At 35.9% G+C, this 21,325-nt stretch overlaps 1 protein-coding gene across 1 annotated transcript; it reads left to right on the top strand.

The window, feature by feature from the left end:
* Positions 1–775: 775 nt before the first annotated feature.
* LOC139120795 (mitochondrial proton/calcium exchanger protein-like) lies at positions 776–19,434 on the top strand. The gene is made up of 14 exons (XM_070685345.1): positions 776–934; positions 4,739–4,802; positions 5,108–5,567; positions 7,318–7,461; positions 7,801–7,941; positions 9,086–9,289; positions 9,591–9,710; positions 10,172–10,303; positions 10,815–10,973; positions 11,649–11,702; positions 12,282–12,503; positions 13,905–14,137; positions 14,661–14,802; positions 16,102–19,434. The coding sequence occupies exons 1-14, from the start codon at positions 856–858 to the stop codon at positions 16,246–16,248; spliced, it is 2,301 nt and encodes a 766-aa protein (XP_070541446.1). The 5' UTR covers positions 776–855; the 3' UTR covers positions 16,249–19,434.
* Positions 19,435–21,325: the final 1,891 nt, after the last annotated feature.

The following is a 21,325-nucleotide window of genomic DNA, read 5'->3' as shown; positions in this document are numbered from 1 at the left end:
TTTACCAGATGAGCAATATACCACTGCAACATACAGAGGAGGAAAAAGATCTTGGTGTAACAGTGCATTCCAACCTCAAACCTTCATCACAGTGTATCCAGGCAGCAAAAACAGCAAATAACATGTTGGGCATCATTAAAAGAACAATTACTCACAAATCAACTGACATAATTAAACGTTTGTACAAGCAACTGGTGAGACCAAGATTAGAATATGGTGTGCAAGCATGGTCACCGTGGTTACAAAAGGATATTAGCCTACCCTACTAGAGAAAGTTCAACGCCGGGCCACAAAATTAGTTCCAGAACTACGTAAACTACCATATCAAGAAAGATTACAGCACTTTGGCCTTACTACACTGGAGCAAAGAAGAACCAGGGAGACATGTTGCAAGTTTTCAAGATTTTAAACGGATACGACTCATGCAATGTATCACTTCAACTGTCATCAAGTACTACACGTGGACACAATTATAAACTGCTGAAACCAACTGTCAGACTAAATACACGGAAATACTTCTTCTCATCTAGGATAGTCAATACATGGAACAGTTTGCCAGCCAACATTGTTAATGCACAGTCTGTCAATGACTTTAAAAACCAGTACGACGCTCTGCCAATACTTGAGAACTAAGGGATTTTCATTATCCTCTGGATACCCCCTCATCTAAACTGAACTGAACTGAACTTGCCATCGTATGCTCAGTCACCTGAGCGCCGTCCGGAGGGTGAAAACGGGTACTTACCCACCTCGTGATGGAATATTCCGGAAATCGTGATTGCGCATGCGCTCTTCTCGGTTAGCAAGTACAGTCGATGATCTCAGAAGATGCCGGTGTTACACAAATGAACAGCCATGTCCTTAATTTTACGTCGTTGTAGTAAATGCCTTTCACTCTCTGGCTCACCGATAGTGCGCAGCCACGAAAGTACAGGTAAGAAGATTATAGCAACGTGAGGTATAAGGCACCACCGCCTTCCACATACCGAAGTGCGACAGTCTGATGTGATACACGTACGAGTGTACACAGTACGATCAGAATCTCGTTGATAAATATCAACATTTTGATATAAATTCTGCCTATGGACACTTGTTTACACTGGTACACTTTCATGACGAATCGCATGAATAAGTTCTATGATCAATTTTACACCATAACGGATAGAATGTTATGAAATGAAAGACGATTCCTTGTGGCCCACTGTCAGTGTCTGCATGGAGCTGTAGAAGGGGTCCCCTTCTAGCTCCATGGTGTCTGTATATATCGTAGAGGTATGGTATTAGTACTTGTACCTCTTTCTCACCTCTGACTCTACGATAACGATAACATGTGACACATAGCGTTGTCTAATGCATTGCGATAGATTGAATTGTCAAGTTATACCACTAACATCGCATAGTAATGTTGTGATAGGGCTGACATGAAAACATTGAGGTCGGTGCTATTTCCATGATGTAAGGTAAAGTGTGACCCGACTCGACATATCATACATATTTACTTAAATGACACATTGTCATCTTTGTGTGTTGAATGTAAGACGGGTTACACATGACGTTTTGACATTATGCTTGAATTATACACTTGAAGTGTACTTAAGGACCATGATGAAAAATAAGTGGCATATAGATTGAGTTTGCAAATATCAATGAACGTATTGCATTTTGAACAGATTGATAGAAGCATTGCCAAACTGGTAATATTTAAATAATACATAACAGCAATGACATAACACATGATAGCAATGACTTTGATTATGATTTGTTTCTTGCCCAAGGAATGATGCTTCCAAGGTGATATTGATGATGCCATAACCTTCAGCCTGGGTCATCAATAATAGCATTGTGAGCACCAACCCAAGGGCAGGTTTAAAGGGAGGGGTTGTCAGAATTGTGCTTGTGCGACTTTCCTGTTCACAAAAATGTATTTCATGCATGATATCCAGATAAACATAGCTGCTACTATGTACATTATGACAAGTGTGTTTTAACTTTCATCAATCGCCAAGATAGCCTGGATACAGTGTTAACATTGGTCTTATTGGTCCCTTACAACCTTTGAGTGTAGTTCTGATGGCCCCCTCCCTATATAGTGGTGATCTTGCCCTAGCTGTAATGTGTTGTTAATCTTGTTTCTAAAAAAACTTCTGTGTCTCAACCTCTGCATAGAGTGTTGCCCCATAAGGTCTATGGTGATCCTTGCAGTTGAAATGCATCACTGTGAAATGCCCAATATTTTGATTGCTGTAGCTGACTGAACTCACTAGTTAAATAAAGTTAAAAAAAACAGGCAACTTTGCTAGGGACAGTTGTTGTGTGTTTACTGTCCAAATGTTCTAAATTGATGTGTAATTTAGTGAGGGTTAACTTGTGCCTTAACCCATGGCTATATTAAATAAAACACAAAGGTATGCGCCAATTTGATATATGCAAAGACAAGATGTGTTCTGAACCATGGATAGAGGGACTGTGTCCAAACCATGGTTCCTGGACCTTGTCTAACTCCAATGTGTCCCCAGTGAGTGACAGCACACTTAGAGCAGGGAAACAGTCTGTTCTTTGATCATGTATCGCTTTTTCTACATGCCTTGTGACTATGGCTTAGTCAACCACATGACCAGATAACTCATGAAGTATAACAATAATATTGATATGTAGCTCATACTACTATAGTTCGTATAAATGTATGTCAAAGAGCCATGTAGTATGAAAGAAAAAAGGCAAGCATAGGTATCGGTGATATTGACAATCCTGTATTTGGTAGAAGTTTCTTTTTGTACACTGTGAAACTATCACAATTATATTTATATTTTGAGAGAGTGCTTTCTATGGTTTCAATGCAATGTGTTCAAACTGTTCAAAGTCCATGTAGGTGGCAATTTTTTGCTTAATCAGCTGCGGGGAAAGGGCAGGCATTAAGAGCCAGTGTTTATTCCTTATCTTGGCAAAGAAAACTTTTGCTCAGAAAATTGCTTGCCAAAATTAGTGAAAACTTCTGATTTTGCAAGCGTCGTGCTAAAAAAAAGAACTGTGTTTCCTTCTCAGTTATGATATTGGACATCATTATTTTCATCACACTGCATTATAGTGGAATGATTTTCTTCTTGAAGTTGTTAAGGAACACAACAGGCTATAGATTTTCTCCATGACCAATATCTGTCACTACAGTAATCTTTCATTTCACTTCCCTGTCTACTCCAGCATTAAGTATGGAAATGTAGTAAGCTGGCATGAAAAAGAGATTTACTTTCATGTTGTGTATATTACATTAGCTACAGCAGGAATATCAATCCAAAACACAGGGACATTTAGAATTTCAAATATACTAATTGTATTTATCAAAGAAGTGTCTGGCTATGAATTTATTCATGCAGATGACGCTGGTATCACAGATAATGTTGTCGGCAAGTATTTTGACAATTGGAGTGTAGACTTTGTCATCAGAGTGGTAACTTCATTTATGAAGCTCCTGTAAAGAATGGATGAAATACTATAAGCAAAAGCCTGACTGACAGTGATATGTTGAGAATTTTCAATGCTTTCAATATCCAGTTGTACTGTGCATGTGAAAAGAAATGGGAATCCATTCAAACTCCATTTTTGTGTGTCAGACAATGAGGATATGAATGTTAATGAGTTTGCTCCATCCATGGCATTGAGAGTTTCCCCTATAATACATGTAATAACAATGACTCATTTTGGCATTCTTACCCTTCAAAGTTTCCTCATTAATAAGCTGTCGATTGAGCTTCATCGAAAGTTGGTATTTAATAAGGTCAGAGTCTTTAAGTTTGTATATGAAGAAACATACATATAAATTTTCAAGCAGCCTCTTAATAGTGAAAACCACTGGAGAACCCAGACTATTGTAGCCTCTGACAGTAATATATAATTGGTAGCTTCAAAGACAGCTTGTAGGCAGTTTCTGTGATATTTGTGAAGACTTAATTTGGCAAATTATTATAAGCCTGCCAGCAGCCTGTTGATTAAAAAAGAGGGGGGGGGGGGGGGTGTGTGTGGCTCCATTTGCCAATTTGAAAAGTGTGTTCAGTCTACCTGCTGCTAAAATACTTATTGCAATAATATGGAATCAAATGTTATACTATGTTATGTAACATCTATAGACTGAATTGTCCTAACAAACTTTGGTGAGGCATATCCTCCCTAAACACCAATATCCTTTATGATTTTGTTTTAGAGGTATTAACTTTTGATAATATTTATCAACATTGTTCAATGTTGTACCGGAAGAGAAATACATTTTCTCCTCCATTGAAATACAAAATATTAGTATACATGATATTGGTGACAAGTGAATTCAAGACAAGACTAAAATTAAGTTGTCAACAGTAATATTGAACAGTCCACCACAGGTAGCATTGACAGGTTGAAGAGCAGGCATTTTGATGTTTGTGTAGAAAATAATATCATATTTTCCAGACAGAAAAACCAAAGTAATGCAAAGTATATTAAAAGTTGCAATTTATGGAGCTTTACACCATTTGTAAATGATTGAGAGTATCCACAAGAAATCCTTCCTCAAATGCGAATATTTTAGAGGGCACCAGGATTTGATTAAGATGCATTGGTACATATGGTCTGTTCAATTTCAAATGCTAACTAAATGCTAAGATTTTCTTGCCTAGATGCAAGCATTGTAGGATACATGCATTTATTTAACAGCCAGTTGCTGATGGTGAAAGATAACATAATTACTTTTGAATTTCCTTCATTTCTACAGGTCACCATTTGCATAAAGGATGCCAGAAACAGTGCAATATTCATAACATATGCAAATCAATTGGGTAAGATTGTCATACTGCTTCTTACAAATAGCTTCAAAGTGCATAACGGTTATTTTGACCCAGAAGATAATCAAATTTAACTAGTTTCATTTGTGCACACAACATTTACATGTACGGTATCTTTAGTAGCTAACATCTTTGTGTATGTAGTAACAGAAATGGTCAGTAATATTAATAACGTACAATTTGTATATACTATATCAGAAAGAAACAAAATTTGATCAATGAAACAGCAGAATAAAAACAAGTTTTCTTTATCTTAGAAAAATGAGAAAAAAATATTACTTCTTCCTTTTTATCTCCAGGATAAATTCAACATATGTTCTCCCAAAAAGATGCATTTCTCATCACTTTATACCTGGAATCAGTGTTCAAGTGGAAGTTTACAGACACAAGTATCACCATCCATCATTACTAACGTATAACGCACAACTTGGAAGTCTATCAAATACATATGGAGTATTCCATAGTTTTGGCAGAACTTTGCATACTTCACCTGTTCACTGGAAAGATGAATCTAAAGTTGAACAGACAGTGAAAAATCTGAAAAAGAAAAAGGAACAGCACGAACAAGTGATAGGATCTACCACAGAAGAACAAAGTGCCGTTGCTCTACCCAAAAAATCACTATGGCAACGGATAGTGGATGAAGTAAAGCACTATTACCATGGATTTCGTCTTCTTGGTTTAGATATCAAAGTTGCCTGTCGATTGACATGGCAAGTCTTACAGGGACATATTCTGACAAGGAGAGAAAGGCGACAGGTATAGAATCCTACTCAGTCATATTCTTAGCTGTGTTTTGCCAATTCCCAAATCCCTAAACTTAATTGAATTCTTGATATTAACCAGGTCTGGGAATATCTTTTCCTGTATTATGTATAGTATGTTTCGGAAAGTGCTGGCTATTGTGTACCCATGCTAGTGTACTGTCACATGTACATATTTAGATGTGTTGATCCTTCCAAAACTTCTGAAATGACATTGTGATATGTTACTTATATTGTATGTTATTGAAGTACCAGTTCAGGTAGTATGCACCTTGAAAGTGAAAGACTTAAACTTTTGCTCAAACTTTCCTAAATGAAACTTTCAGCCATTCTCTTACTAAATCAAGAATAAAAATCGGGCGTCACTGTGCAAATTTTGGTACAAGAGAAACAGATAAACCAAGATTTACCGTTATTTATAAAGGGACATAGGCTGTAACTTGTGGCAAGTTTTTCAATATTCTGCTTCTGTATATCAAGGTACCGTATCTGACCTTTATCCGTTTGTCACGCTGAAATTTCGAGTATTCTTTTTGTCAACACAGCTTGTATGTGTGTAGTGATCATTGTTTATTGTTTACAAATGAATTCTAGTCTGGACTTTAATACAATTTTCAACAGTAACAATGGAGATTACACTCATATAGGTTGTTGATATGCTAAATACTTGGCATTAAATTACAGATTAGGGATTCAGTGCAGAAAGTGTAGGGAAACCACAAAACGAAAGTTCTGAAAAAATAGCCAAAAGATACAGCTTATGAAGCTTTACACTGTAAAACTCAAAATGGCTGCCATCCTTGTGTTAACTCTGTGGAAAAAAAATAAAATTTTCAATTTTTGAAACACTAAGCCAGTTAAAAATTTCCTGCCACCAAGAGCTTTAAAATGAACCCCCACAAGTGGTATATCAGAAAAGAATTGTAAAAGTTTGAGAATATCTGTCCCGAGGCGCATTCTACCTTAAAATTATAGTACCGGTAGAATGAATTACAGACAGTACTAGAATTCTGCTACCATTACTTATTTTGAACGTCACATACTGGAGAAGAACTGCTTGCTTTCATCCATTTTTTGTACAGTAATGTAGTTCATTCAGTGACATGTGAAGGATTTGTTGGTTATGTTGAAAATATACAGTTTTCAACTGTGTGTGTCAATTCTGTCTAGTCGAATACCAGTACCTGCAAATGTTACGTTTCATTAAGTCAGGGAGAATTTTCTTGCAACTTTGCTCACAAGACGCACTGTTCAAACATGTAGGTGACACTGGTGTAAGCTTGCAAAAATGTTATCGATGTTTGACTTACTATTAAATAATGTGTAAGTGGTAAGTAATTAGTGCACAATATAAATAACCTGCTTAAAAATGAAATGCTATTATTATTATTATGAATATTTGTTAGACATGCACTATACACACATCTTAGCACATTGTAGGGAGATACACTGCAGGGAGATATTATCTTACATACTAGTTATTACTGTGCTTATGCAAAGAAGGTTGCCGGAGGAAGATAATAGAATTTCTGTTGTGTTGCATAGGACACTAGGTTGGAGAAATTGATGGATATTTACAATATTTCTTCTGAATTTATTAATTGTATTTTTCCATCAAAAGGAGCTAAAGGTAAACCTGATAACAGAGATTAGCTGTAAAATAAATTCCCAATTACTAAATGCACCACCAATCATTATTAATGCTTAGCTTGTCCAGTAAATCATGCTGTTCTTTTATTTTTCAGTTGATTCGAACTGTATCAGATCTGTTCCGTTTGGTCCCATTTTCCGTGTTCATCATAATTCCATTTATGGAGTTCCTCTTACCAGTGGCCATTAAGCTTTTCCCTGGTATGCTTCCCAGTACTTTTGAAGATGCTTCTAAGAAGGTAATGTTAAAGTTTGAGAAAAGGTTGCATTAGATCCAGCCAAAAGACTGATCAAATACATGTAAAGATGATTTTGTTAGTAACTGCAAGCAAAGCTTTGGTGAACCTAGCTGCCATAATTTTGGTGACCTTAATTATAATTAGTTATTTGAATTACAAGTGACTTAGATTATTAATTAATGTACAACATTAGAAATTGTCAAAAGCCTGTTATAAACAATTTTATTGTAATTGAAATGTGTAACATATTACAAATCTAATACTGTATAATTACAATTTGAAACGTTGAGTTTATTGTTTCTTTCTTGGTTAAAGTAAAATGACTTTTTCATGTTACAGCAAGAGAAATTGAAGAAAGAGCTAAAAATGAAGCTTGAGATGGCTAAGTTTTTACATGAAACCATAGAGGAATCTGCTGTTCAGAAGAAAAAAGATAAAACTGCCAAGAGTGCCCATGAATTTGCAACATTTATTGACAAGGTACACCTCATCTGTTTTACTGTATTCATGCTGACATGTCCAACTAACTTTATGGGTCATTTTCAGGTAATGGTCAAGTCAGGTTAATGAAGTCTGAAATGTAAATGCTATGGAGAAGTAAAGGAGAAGTGATGAGTCATCCAATGTACTGTCACTCTGTCACCTCTATTCATTGTTTCACAAAGGGCAATCAATACTTGATTTACACAGAGGTCACGTTTTTCCAAGACTTTAAAATCATTTTAAGAGAACACAGTGTGTGTAATTTATCCACATATAGATCATAAAGCGTTAATTTTCAGTCCATCAGTAAAGACTAAAAGTGCTGACGTCCAAGGTACATGATTGTATATTGATTAATGTGGCTTTTCTAACATCAATTCTGAAAGGGACACCGAGTCATCAACTTCAAATCATTGTATTGGTGGAGTAATTATGGTGTTATTGTTTTCATAGATGTAGCTCTGGTAACTTCAAATTATGACAGAGACACAGTGTCATCAGGGTCAAACCATTGTCTTGACATAGTGATTATTATGGTGTCATTGATTTGACATCCATTATCAGCAATTTTCAAAGAGCTTGGTGATATGCTGTATCCGGTATATTTTGAAAAGAATCAGTGGCTATTACTGCTAGATATACAAATCAAGCTCATCATTAATGAGTTGAATTCTTAGTTGAAGAAGCATATTCTGAATCACGGTAAACTAATATTATTATCATCAATTACTGTATTTCTGACTAGATAAAAAGTGTACGTATGACAAATACGTAAAATTACGTACATGCCAAAGAAAAAAAGGATACATAACACTAAACTACACAACGGTGCAGAAAAAATTGCAAAACAAATTACTGTTGGCTCAAAGACCTCTAAAACTTGCAGTGAACAGCTGTCTCCAATATTATCGCAGTCCAAAATCATGAAAGTCAGACATCACTAAAGTCCTCACAAGACCATTATATTGGTATTTTTATGCAAGACTTTATCAGAAAATAAATGACATGAATTCATTTATTTAGAGTCCAAAGTGACTATGTTAACTTTACTTTTCAGAAGGGCTCACTTTTATATTTAATGTTATCCTCTGGAATGACATGCTCTTTACTCACAGTGGACTTGCTATATCTTTGTCAATAGATTCGCACAAGTGGTGAACAAGCGACTAATGCAGAAATCTTACGGTTTTCCAAACTATTTGAAGATGAACTGACACTAGATAATCTATCAAGAGCTCAGTTGGTTGCGCTGTGTAAACTTTTACTTCTACAGCCGATTGGGACAAATAACTTCTTACGATTTCAACTACGGATGAAATTACGTTCTCTTCATGCTGATGATATGGTAAATATTTTGTAAAAATTTACAAATTCAACTAAATCAACAAGTATACTGATAGGCTATGATGTGCATTTTACAAGTGCAGTCATTTTAAAAGTGCAGTCTGTAATGTTACACATCTTGACAGCGTTTGCATTGCAGTAACATTAAGAATGCATTACCAAGTGTTTGTTTTTGTAACTGACAAGAATCGTTGATTCCTATTCTTAGTATGTAGTATTCTGAATGGCAATTGAACAAAATAGTAAGTAATGTCAGTGACTGCTTGTAACATTTCTGTTTTATCCCCTGTTTTGAATGACAGCTGATACGTAAAGAAGGAATTGATAACCTATCAGTTGCTGAGTTACAGTCAGCATGTCAGTCAAGAGGGATGAGGGCTTTAGGAATGTCACTGGACAGACTCAAATCACAGCTACAACAGGTATGGCCCACCGTTGAATCACATTATTCTTAACTATTGCCTATGTGTGTGTCATTTGTGTACAACTAATAACCATTCTCAGCTTCTGTAATGCAAATTACTTTCAACCTGTAGCAGACCTGGAAGTTGTAAAACTTTATACTGGGTATAAAATCATCAGTGAATGGAATAGCAGATATAATGAGACTGCAAACAACTGAATGAATTTAGCTGAATAACAAATACATTGGAATGTAACATATGAGTATACAGTTATGACTCTCAGAATATCTTAAAGTACTGTTTACTGGAAGACTCATTACTATCAAAATTCATTGAAAATTCTCATGCACTTTATTTCCATTGCCAAAATGTCTTTCTGTATTACATTTATCTGACACTCAGTGATAATCAAAACCATCCAATGAGTAATTGTGACAAGATATAAAACATGATTGAATTTTAATTCTTACTTAATTCAGTGGTTAGATCTTCATCTAAATGAGCAAATTCCGTCATCACTATTGCTATTATCAAGGACCTTGTATCTACCAGAGACATTGTCAGCTCAACAACAGTTGAAAGAGACAATATCAACATTACCTGATAGTATGGTAAGTGTTTGCACCCTCCATGTTTCTGACTTCTGACTGTCATCTTTTGAAAATTTTGTGATTTATCCTCAGCTTTGTCAGACTAAACATGTATATTTAAATTGTATTGTATTCTGAATTCTTCGTAATTGTCAGAGATACGGTTGAAACTTTGAAAGTTGATTCTTGCATGGGATATAACCTTGAAGCTAGTCTGTAAGATGTTGAATTATTGAGAGTAAAATAATATCAAGTTCTCAGTGTTATAATTATTACAACAATTATTTACCTCACATGTCTATATCCTTACAGTCAAAGATGTTGATGTACATTCCAGTGTGTCCTTTCTCCATTGAAATTGTAAGTTTTGTGTGGTAATGTCAGTAGATTTGGCACTGTGGATTTGGCACAGAATGCAAGCACATACTGCTAACATTGATATGAATGAGTGGTCACTTTCAGTGGTCACTTTCAGTGGTCACTTCCAACAGTGTATTGAGAACTCACAACTGATCAATGATTTTCTCTGCAGACTGAAGAAGCTAAGATAAAAATAGCAGAAGTGGAGGGAGAGAAAGTGGATCATGCTACAAAGTTGAAAGTCATCAAGATGGAGGAAGAAGCCATTGCTAGAGAGAAATCTGAACGGAAAAAGCAAGAAGAGGCAGCTTTGGCTGCCAAAAAGAAAATGGTAATTCATGAATTTTTGTTGATTACTTGTTCTTGAGTGAATTGTACAAATAAAGTAGCATAGATTTGTCATATTGGAAGTCAAGTTGGCCTCCTATCAGTATGTATTTGTACAGTGTCTAAATCCACAATATACTTTTGGTATTCTGGGCTTGTTATAGTAATAGTCACGAATATAAATGACAATAAGACTTATCTATGGTGTACTGTTCATGAAATTATGATGTACCGGTATTTATTTTAATAATCGTATAGAGCAAGTTGGAAAACTACATTGATGCAATAAATCCATCAATGTTGGCCACTTTATCCAAATGTATACTTCCTCCTTATGCCTTGGCATTTCATGACCATAAAATGAGTCCATTGAATTACTCGGTTAATTGGCTGTTTCACAGATTTGCAAACTGTTTAATTTCAAAATGTTTTAGAGAAATAGTGAAATACTGATCTTTTCACTTTATATGCATTTACTGTCCATGAAGAACAGCATCTTAAACATCCAACATAGGTAAACCTACATATACATAGGTCACAGTCACTTCAAATCCAATGTAGTGCTATAGTCTGACAAACTCAAAATCAGAGTCTGTGTCAAGGCAGACTGTGTCTGCTGTACAGCAAAATTCATCAGTTTCCCATATCTGAAATATATGTGAATTTATTTATCACACAGGAGGAGGAATTACTTGCAGCTGCTAAAGCCAAAATCCTTGATGTAGACACCATGGTAGGTGTCTATTGCTTTGTTAGTCATTTGAAAGATTAAATTGAATTTCTTACATGATCAGATTTTGAGCAACTGCTCACAAATTAAAAGTTTCACAACACAACTGATTTTCAGTGTTCTGTACGACTTGTCTTCATGACTAACCAGTTTTTGTTTCAAATCAGTAAAATTCCAAAAGTTAAATGTGTACTCTGGCACATACAGTAGTAGCATGATGAAATGTACAGGTATAGGCTGTCAGATTTCTTATGTATATATGTATAAATGTTAGAAAATGTAGGCAGAGTATAGTCTCACATTTTCCACACAATATCTGGTTTTCAATGCGTATTTTTTACAGAGAACAATTTAATATCTGTTGATTCTCTCATTTTACCCATGATGAAATTTTCAGCAAAATATCAGTTCTTTCATTGCAAAGTGCTGCTATTCTCTTGATAAGCATAGTATCACCTTATGGTGTGTTTTGCTAAGAAAGTATTTATTTTGTTTTTTCTGGAGAACATTTTTCATCTGAAGTGAAACTTTTCACAGTAGTATAGCTAATTGTAACACTGTGACAATGATGTAAACTTGCAGGAAGAGCCACCACTTGTATTCAAACATGACACCTTGGTTGATAAAGCACCAACACTCAAAGACCCAGCTGATGTCCCTGAAAAGGAAGAAGTTACAAAGGAAGAGATCAAGGTTATCAGTGAAGCTGTCAATACTCTATCACAAGCCAAAGCAAAACAAGTTCTTGCCAAAGAGAAGGATCAGTTAGATGAATTGAAAGAAGATATTGAAGAATATAAAGAGGTAATGAAGTCATTTTTTTCCTTTTTGAACTGTGATAGTCTGGTTCCCTGACCCTTTCCCCCGTAGAGGGCGTGGGGAAATATAGGGTCAGGTACCGGCTAATGTAAACATGGACGCTATTGGGTTAAAATAAAACAAGCTGTGATTGGATGAAAGTAACACTTGTAACTTTTCCCATTTTCTTGGGTTTCGCACTTTCAGCTCACTTGACACCAACTTCTTGTTTGGTACCACAAAGCCGTGGAGGTAGAAAGAAAGACTTTTTACCTCCATGATTTAGCCACTGTGATTTAGCACACCTCTTAATACTTTTAGAACATCGACATGATGCATGGCATTTTTTCACGAAATTCGGACACCATTCTATCCATCGAAATCAATCGTCGTTCACAGTTTCAACAAAGTTTGCTTTCAATTGGCAGTGATATCGCAGCAGTACTTGTGGCGTGTATCGAACGTGCTCGGGTCATTGGGGTCACGCCACAGTAGGCGATGACCTCAATGACCCTAGCGCGTCCGATACACGCCACAAGTACTGCTGCGATATCACAGCCAGCCTTCAATCACGTCTATTTCCCGTACTTCTGGATTAATCCTTTCATTTATGTTTCCCGTCTCGTGTGCAATGTTTTTGGTTCGGATACCAGTTGTTCGAACATAATTCTGATCTAGTCAAATTTTGACCGGCGTTTTCATGGTAGCAGCCATATTTGTTGTAGCATGTTCTGTCAGGTGACTAACCTCCGCCATCTTGAACAAAATTTGTTGTAGCATATTCTGTCAGGTGACTACCTCCGCCATCTTGAACAAATTCTGTTCAAGATGGCTACCCGGTACCTGACCCTATATTCCCCACGCCCTCTACCAGGAAACTTGGGTCAGGGAACCCAGACTAGAACTGTGAGGGCAGTGTTCATATATGTCGTGTTGGATTGTGGGGAGCAGTATTCAGTCTTGATTGCATGAGAGAAAATTTGATGTAATATTGAAACTATCATGATAGTATATGCATAATGAAAATATCTTTGTTATTTTAATCTTTTAAAGTAAGTCTTACAGATGTTGCTGTGATAACAGCAAGTTTTAATAGACTGCATTGGTTAATTTTGTTTGTATTTATTGATGTGTCGGAACTTCAATAATTTGAAGCAAAATGTAGTTTTCAGTGACAACTTCTTACTGTGTTGGTTTCTTCCTGTCAGTGGTTTGAAAACATTGAATTTTCCACCAATGTTCACACAGTAGAAAAAAAAAATTGAAAGTGCCCATAAAATCACCACATCCATGAAACACTACCAACAGTCAAATAACAGTACTTGCCTCTCAGTGTTTTGAAGCTGTTTTTAGGGATAAACATTGAATGACCATGTCAAGTTAAGTACTGGATCTTTTCAATCGTAGGATATTGAGGATCTGAAGGAAGTTGCGCCAGACATTGATCTAAGGGAATCCAAGGCATGCAAGAGACTTGGAAAGCGAGTCAATAAAATGATTGCAAGAATGGACAAAATCATGGCTGAGCTGGAGAAAGAAAAGGAAAGCCTGGAAAAAGAGGTCAAAGTTGACACGGAGAAAATGGAAAAGATGGAAGGTACTTTAAAAGAAGAAGTTGAAGAGAGAGTTTCTGAAACAAAGTAAGTTGTAAAAGATTGTTATGATACATGAAATTTTGATATTGTTACCATGCTGTTGTTAAACACTGAAAGTACTACTCCATGTATTAAAGATCTAAAGCCAAGAATTGCCGACAAAATCAGACAATAATTCAGTGTAGTGACAAATTCAGACCTACCTTGAAATGCTTATGCAGCAACCCTATCAACAAAATGATAAACACAATCACATATTGCCTGTCAAGCACAAAGTGTATATCTGCTGTTTTCAGTAGAGATGTATTCATGACTATTAAGTCCACAGGGAAATTAGGAATTTGTTTGTGCTCAGCATTAGCAAAGTAAAATAGTTTTGTCTTATTATAGCCTTGCAAAATGTTCCTCTTACAGAGGAATTGCAGATAAGTAGCTCACTTAGTTGTAGCTTTCTGCTGAACTGAAAATTAGTAAACTGATGTCACAGTGCATCAGACTCATGCCATAATGGATGACCTATGGTCTGATAGATTCATATCAGTAACATTTTACGTTTTCTCACCCAAAGGGAAGGAATTGTCAGCATAGATGAGTTGGTGCATGCCATGAAACAGTTGAAAGAAGTACCTGACGATGCAAAGCTACGACGTATAGCTGATGTTTTGGATGAAGATCATGATGGCATCATCAGATTGGAAGATGTTGTCAAGGTAAGAAATAAAATGATGGCAAATTCTATATTATATTATATCAGTGTATCAAGTATGATAATACATTGCTCTGGTTGGATGAGAACTCTTGGCCACTGTGGTAAAAATTAGCGATATATCAGTGCTAAAAATAGATTCCTGCAATATATCAGAGCTAAAAAGGGTTCCTCAACCAGTGTAGAAGGTTAATACTGAGACAAAGAGTGTTTGTATAGATATCAAATGATAATAAATAAATGAGTATAACTAAAAGAGCAATGTAAGTGTTTTGAACTGCCACATAAGAGTATTTAGTCCATGCCTTGCCATACTGTCATCATCACTTTTTATTGTCTGCACAACATCCAAGTATATGTACTAGGTCTCCTAGTACTACACATGGCTACAATTCACTCCGTATAGCACTCGTGGTATATCTCATGCATTGTACCCAAATCATTTGTATACCAAAATTTGTCAGGATTGATCGCTAAAGCTTTGATTATATCTCATCCCATCTTCAATTAGTCTGGGTCCCTTGCCCTATTTCTACTGCTGGCTTTGCTGCTGATTAACATAGGGTCAGGTATATGGGCTATTGCAAGCATGGCTGTCATTGGTCAATAGTATGAATGCAGTGATTGCATTGAATTATTTCCAACTTTTAGTTACCTTCAAATTTAGATTTCATTTGCCAATGGAGTAAATTTACCTGTATGGTTTCTCGAATCAATCATGCTGTGTCAATATTGAATGAAAAACAATAAAAATCACTTATTTTTGAGTCACTGCCACACATATGAAAGGAGGGATAGTCTGTCACATCTGAGAAAAAACCATAGACGATAATCTCATTTCACCACAAAATACCGTCATAGAAGTGCAAAGTCGGAGACTAAAAGTGAAGCTGTGCAAATAACTTCAATGTTTGATGTTTCGTCATCTCATTTCCAAACTTGACACTATACAAATTTGCTGATCACATGATCGTGTCAGTTGACTGTACTCATTAATGTGCAGTCAAAATTCTGACTAAAATGGCGGCCCACGCTCAGCCCATACCTGACCCTATTTTCATTAGCAGCATAGCCAAGTGGTAGAAATGGGGCAGATGACCAGACTAATCCGGTATCTGATGCTATAAATAGGCATTCACTACATAGGTATAGCATTTGTAACTACGATTGTTGCATCTTTGAAATCATCTCATGAAAGAATTTTTCTACTTTCAAGGTAACCACTGTAATGTAATCACAAACTAGCACGTAACCAACCCCAGATTTTTGACTCCCATCTTTTCCATTATTGTGTTGTTTCCAGGTGATTGAATTGATAGCAACAGAAGAGATAGACTTGAGTACTAAACAGATAGAAGAAATCATGGACCTCGTCAGCAAAGAAGAAAACATAGAAAACTTAGAGAAGGATATTGAGAAGCGAGAATTAGACATTGAAAATAGAAACTAAGCTTGCTGTGTTATCTGTATGTGAATTTGTATCAGTGTTGTCAAGGTGATTGGTTATAGTACTCTAAACATGTTTGGTGATATTGTGGTCAATTGTGTGAACGTAGGAGGTGATCTTGTTGTCTGTGTAAGTTACAGAAACTAAATATGCCTATCACTTCTCATAAATGTGTTCTTGCAAGAAATACTCTGTGAATGATAACAGCCTTATCGATTTGTTTTGCCCTTGTTACATTTAGGTGTACTGGTATGTTGTGAGTACATTAGATAGGAATGTCTATTAGGGGTCAGTTCAGGAAGTATCTTTCATGCCTTGTAAGGAAGTTGGATGATGTGAGTAGCCAAGTGCATGTGTGGTGATATCACAAGACAGTATCATGACATACTAGCCACACACTATAGCATCCCTTTAATGATTTAATGTTTGTTATTGAAAGTCTGTCTTTCAATAATTCTGTTGTCAGCAGGAATTGCCTGACTGACTTGAAATCTGAGTATTCTCAAGCATTTTACCTGTATAGCTGTCAGGATTTAGAACTGTCGTCATGAAATGACCTACAAGCAGTCTTTCAAAGGCAACATTTTAACTGTGTTTTCAACTCTGTCACATTTTCCAAGAATGTTTGAAAATAATAATGTCACTTTGAATGTAACAGAAGTAGCAAAGTATATTGTAATATGATTGTATTTTTCCAGAGGTTGGTATTTCGTATTTTCTTTTGATGAGGTGTAATTTCTAACAGCTTCTAAGGATGTGCAGAATTTTCATTTTTACACGTGAATTTTCTTTATTTGATTTTTGGACACATTGTTTTTGTTACATATAATTTTGCATTGCAATGCAGAAGGCAGATGCAAAGTGTCAGTAGTTCTCGTTGTTATCAAACTATATTGAGGAAAATCTGATTGAAGCACGTTCATATTCAGATCACACCGTGCACTCTGTGAAAACAAGTTGTTACTGAACCAGATTTTGAATTTATGCTGAGAGACAGACTACCGGTATTTGTTCAAACTAAAGACTGAGGTTGACTATTTTGTAAAATGCACTGGCTGTGATAGAGTACATCAAAACTGTATTCCAAAGATGAACACACTGGAGTATCAATACTAATTCTACTGCAATGCCATTAGTTGGTGTAGTTATGGAGGTCTATCTGACAATAATTACTAGCATCAAGGTGGATTTTTTTAAAGACTAAGATACAGATATGCTGCATTTTATTTTAGAATAGCTGTAGGCACTTACAGTTAGTCGGCAACTAAGTAAAACAGAACTGAGTTATACATTATGTAATCATTTCCTTGTATGTGGGGGAAAGAGTTAGGTTGGGTTGGTCTTTCACATTTGTGTCCTTTATCTGACTGAATTAAATTGTCGTATAAATTTGAACAGTGAATGCAAACTATGTGATTTTCACATAAACCAATCAAACATCAGTGTTTTACAAAGAACACTCTTCCATTCAGAAGAACATTACATGTGTGTTCAGTATCTTTTAAATGCCTTGTTGTCATGTAGGTTGAATCAAGTTCAGTATGACCTTTTTAAGCTTTGATCTTAACTCAAATTAGATTACTTTCAGATATATCTCAAATATTTAGAAGTCACATTTAGAATGCATCAAAAGGACATTAGAAATTGCATTTATTGAAAAGTAAGCACCACTCATGTGAATAAATGTATGATTTATTTCATTGCTGAATATTTGACTAAAGCAGCTGATTTCTTGGGGTAAATGTAATTTTTTATTAATACTAGTATTAGTGTACTATTTGAAATAATTGGTCTTAAAGCTGATAATATTTTCACAGGGATAATCTACATCTGTTGGTGGAGGGTTTGTATTTGATGCATCATTAATGTGTGGATATTGTAATACAGAAATGATTTATGCATATTAGAGACTCAAGACTATCAAATGTTAGCGTGTCATCACAATGCATCTCCCAGTACAGACTATTGTGCACTTGGCAAAATGTCTTTTCAAAATGATACATATATCTGAATGGTTGAGTCTAATACTGTTTTGTATTTAATGAGTCAAACTATTCTACAAACTACAGCCATCAAAATGTAATCATTTCTCAAACAGTCTTTCTGCCAATACACATTTAATGATTGTTATATTGTCTATAGGGCTGTTAGACAATAACATTTTTTACTTTATTATGTGAGTGAACCATACTATTGATTTATGGTATTACCGCAATGATTCAATATAAACCTTCCGCACAAAAACATGAAATGCAGACTATTTCTATGGGGTGTTTTTCAAGTCCTTAACCCAGATCCATATTGTCATTTATAAGGCTTTACCTAATTATGACTTTATATCATCAGTAATTTTGTTTGAGTGCTTTTGATGATAAAATTTGATGGAATTTCATTTATTTGTATGTACATGATTTATTAATATGACAGAGGCACATGGGTATATCTTGAATCAAATATCTGAAGTGACATTCACAAACTTGTCATTAGAATTAACAATTGAGTTCAAAACTTATGTACAACCAAGGGTGAGCAAGTCCATTGGTTCAGAAACACCATGTTTGCAGCTAATATGGTTTGACAGACCAGAGAACACTAATAATCTTCTGAGGTAAACAGTGTGTGAAGGAAAAGCTAATTAGACTCCAGGTCTGGCTAAGTAGACCTGGAACCCTTGACTAACAAACTAGACTGCAAGACTTGTAGGACTGACAATGAAAGTAGACTGGAGGACTGGCAAACTAGACTGCAGGACTGGCAATGAAAGTAGACTGCAGGACTGGCAATTGAAAGTAGATTGCAGGATTATCAAAATAGACTGCAGGACCATCTAATTTTGCCTTTGTTCAGGTGTTGGGACTGCCAAATGAATGGATTTGTTCACCTCTATGTTATATCCTTTTTTGAAACAATTGTAAAATTTTTCATGCATTATCACTTAGACATTACAAATGTAAACTCACTAGCAATGACTAGGTACTGGTACATAAAGAATGTGTTTGTGCATGTGCAATAGTTCCATCAAAGGAGCTATTTATCAAATCCTTATCATGTACACTGCTCTGTATTGTTTCCCAGATAGAATTATATCCTTTGACCTCAATGACCTGATTCAAAAGCAAAGCATCTGTACCTAGTTTTGGAAGATGAATATGATAATGTGATGTAAATAAAGCTGTAAATTGAATGCAATTATTGTGAATGGTTTTGTCATTGAAATGGTAGTTCAATGGCAGTGTATCATTGAAATAGTAGCTTAAGTATTGACAAAGTCATTGAAATACGGTAGCTCATTTACAGTATATTATTGAATGGTGGCTCTTGATAGCGGGTCATTGAAACGGTAGCTTATTGACAAAGTGTCATTGAAATAGTAGCTCATTGACAGATTATTATCGAAATAATTGCTTTGGATAGTGTTTCATTGAAATAGTAGCTCACTGATAGAGCATCATTGAAGTAGTAGTGCATTGCCAGAGTTATTGAAAAGCTAGTTTAATGACAGTGTGTCATTGAATTGGTAGCTTATTGACAGGGTCACTGGAATGGCCACTAATAGAATGTCAATGACATGGTATCTCATTGACAGTGTGTACTGTCATTGAAAAAAACTGGGTGAGGGTGTCATTGGAATGTAGCTCATTAATACTGTCACTGAAATGGTCACTCATAGACAGTGTGTCCATGGAATGGTAACCCATTGACAGGGTCACTGGAATGTAGCTCAGGGTGTCATTGGAATGTGGCTCATTAATACTGTCACTGAAATGGTCACTCACAGACGGTGTGTCCATGGAATGGTACCCATTGACAGGTCACTGGAATGGCTGAGGGTGTCATTGGAATGTGGCTCAGTAATACTGTCACTGAAATGGTCACTCATAGACAGTGTGTCCATGGAATGGTAACCTATTGACAGGGTCACTGCAATGGTTGAGGGTGTCACTGGAATGTGGCTCATTAATACTGTCACTGAAATGGTCACTCATAGACAGTGTGTCCATGGAATGGTAGCTCAATGACAGTGGTATGTTATTGAAATGTTAGCTCATTGATCAGTATTAAGTCAGTGACACCATACCATAGACATGGTAGTTGATTGGCATCATGTATGAAGGCTTTGTGTGGTTGGCCTGGCACATGGACAAGCAAATGCAACATACACTGAACAACGAAAGGTGTTTTATTGTCTCCAGCTCATTCTGGTTTTCTTTGATTTCTATGATCCCCTCTTCTATACAGATGCAGGCTTACGTCACCAATATCTGCCACAGGTATTCTGCCATTATCAGATCAACCATATTCCTCTCAAAATTGCTGAAACTGAACAAAACTAGCATCATGGTCTAGATATCATGTAGTATGTGTGATGGTAAAAAGCTCAGATCAATTTTATATGGAATCACTATGCATCTTCATCATCCCTAGTTTCTACAACGTTACGGCCATCTGCTTTTTCCAAAGAAGTACAGTCATTCTGAAGATTTCTTGCCAGTCCAGTCAGCAGTATTCATCACCCCTTTATATCGCTGAGTAAGTTTATATCTCATGAGCTACATTTAGCTGTTTTCTCAGAGAGAATTCTGAAGAGTTGTACTCCTTCATAAAGTTAAGACTTGATCATATTTTACCGCTAGTTTTGCCCCCAAAATTACACTCTTATTCAAAAATAAAAGTTTACAATGCATTCATCATGAGGGAAAAAACGACCTATTTGTATTCTTTCTGATACAGGAAATTGGGATTTCATATGAGCTTGATCCATGAAGTTGTGTTTGGTGAATGAGTGTTGACGTCTGAAACTTCTTGTTGTATCTGAGCTGTACCTTTACAGCTGTAATAATCACTTGATTGTTTTCGTAAAGTGTAGTAAGTTGTTGTACCTTACACATTTGTAATATTAAACACCTAGCTGTTTGACAAGCTTGTCACCTAACAGTGATTTTTGATGTAACACCTTTCTTGATCAGTCCAAAGTGGAACTTAGACCATACATGACAATTCATGCTTTGAGTAGAATGGAAGGCAACCACAATACACAATGATGTACTGCAAACCACTACTCAAGTGAAATCAAGAGAAG

This window comes from Ptychodera flava, chromosome 20, assembly GCF_041260155.1.
Source record: "Ptychodera flava strain L36383 chromosome 20, AS_Pfla_20210202, whole genome shotgun sequence".
Lineage (NCBI taxonomy): Eukaryota > Metazoa > Hemichordata > Enteropneusta > Ptychoderidae > Ptychodera > Ptychodera flava.
The sequence above is the reverse complement of the archived record's forward strand: the minus strand, read 5'-3'. Positions and strand labels throughout refer to the sequence as shown.

Coding starts and splice junctions, on each gene's coding strand:
- LOC139120795 (XM_070685345.1), top strand. CDS start 856: ATGTCCTTAATTTTACGTCGTTGTAGTAAATGCCTTTCACTCTCTGGC. Junction 10,304..10,814: donor CAACATTACCTGATAGTATG/GTAAGTGTTTGC, acceptor TTTTCTCTGCAG/ACTGAAGAAGCTAAGATAAA. Junction 11,703..12,281: donor TCCTTGATGTAGACACCATG/GTAGGTGTCTAT, acceptor GTAAACTTGCAG/GAAGAGCCACCACTTGTATT.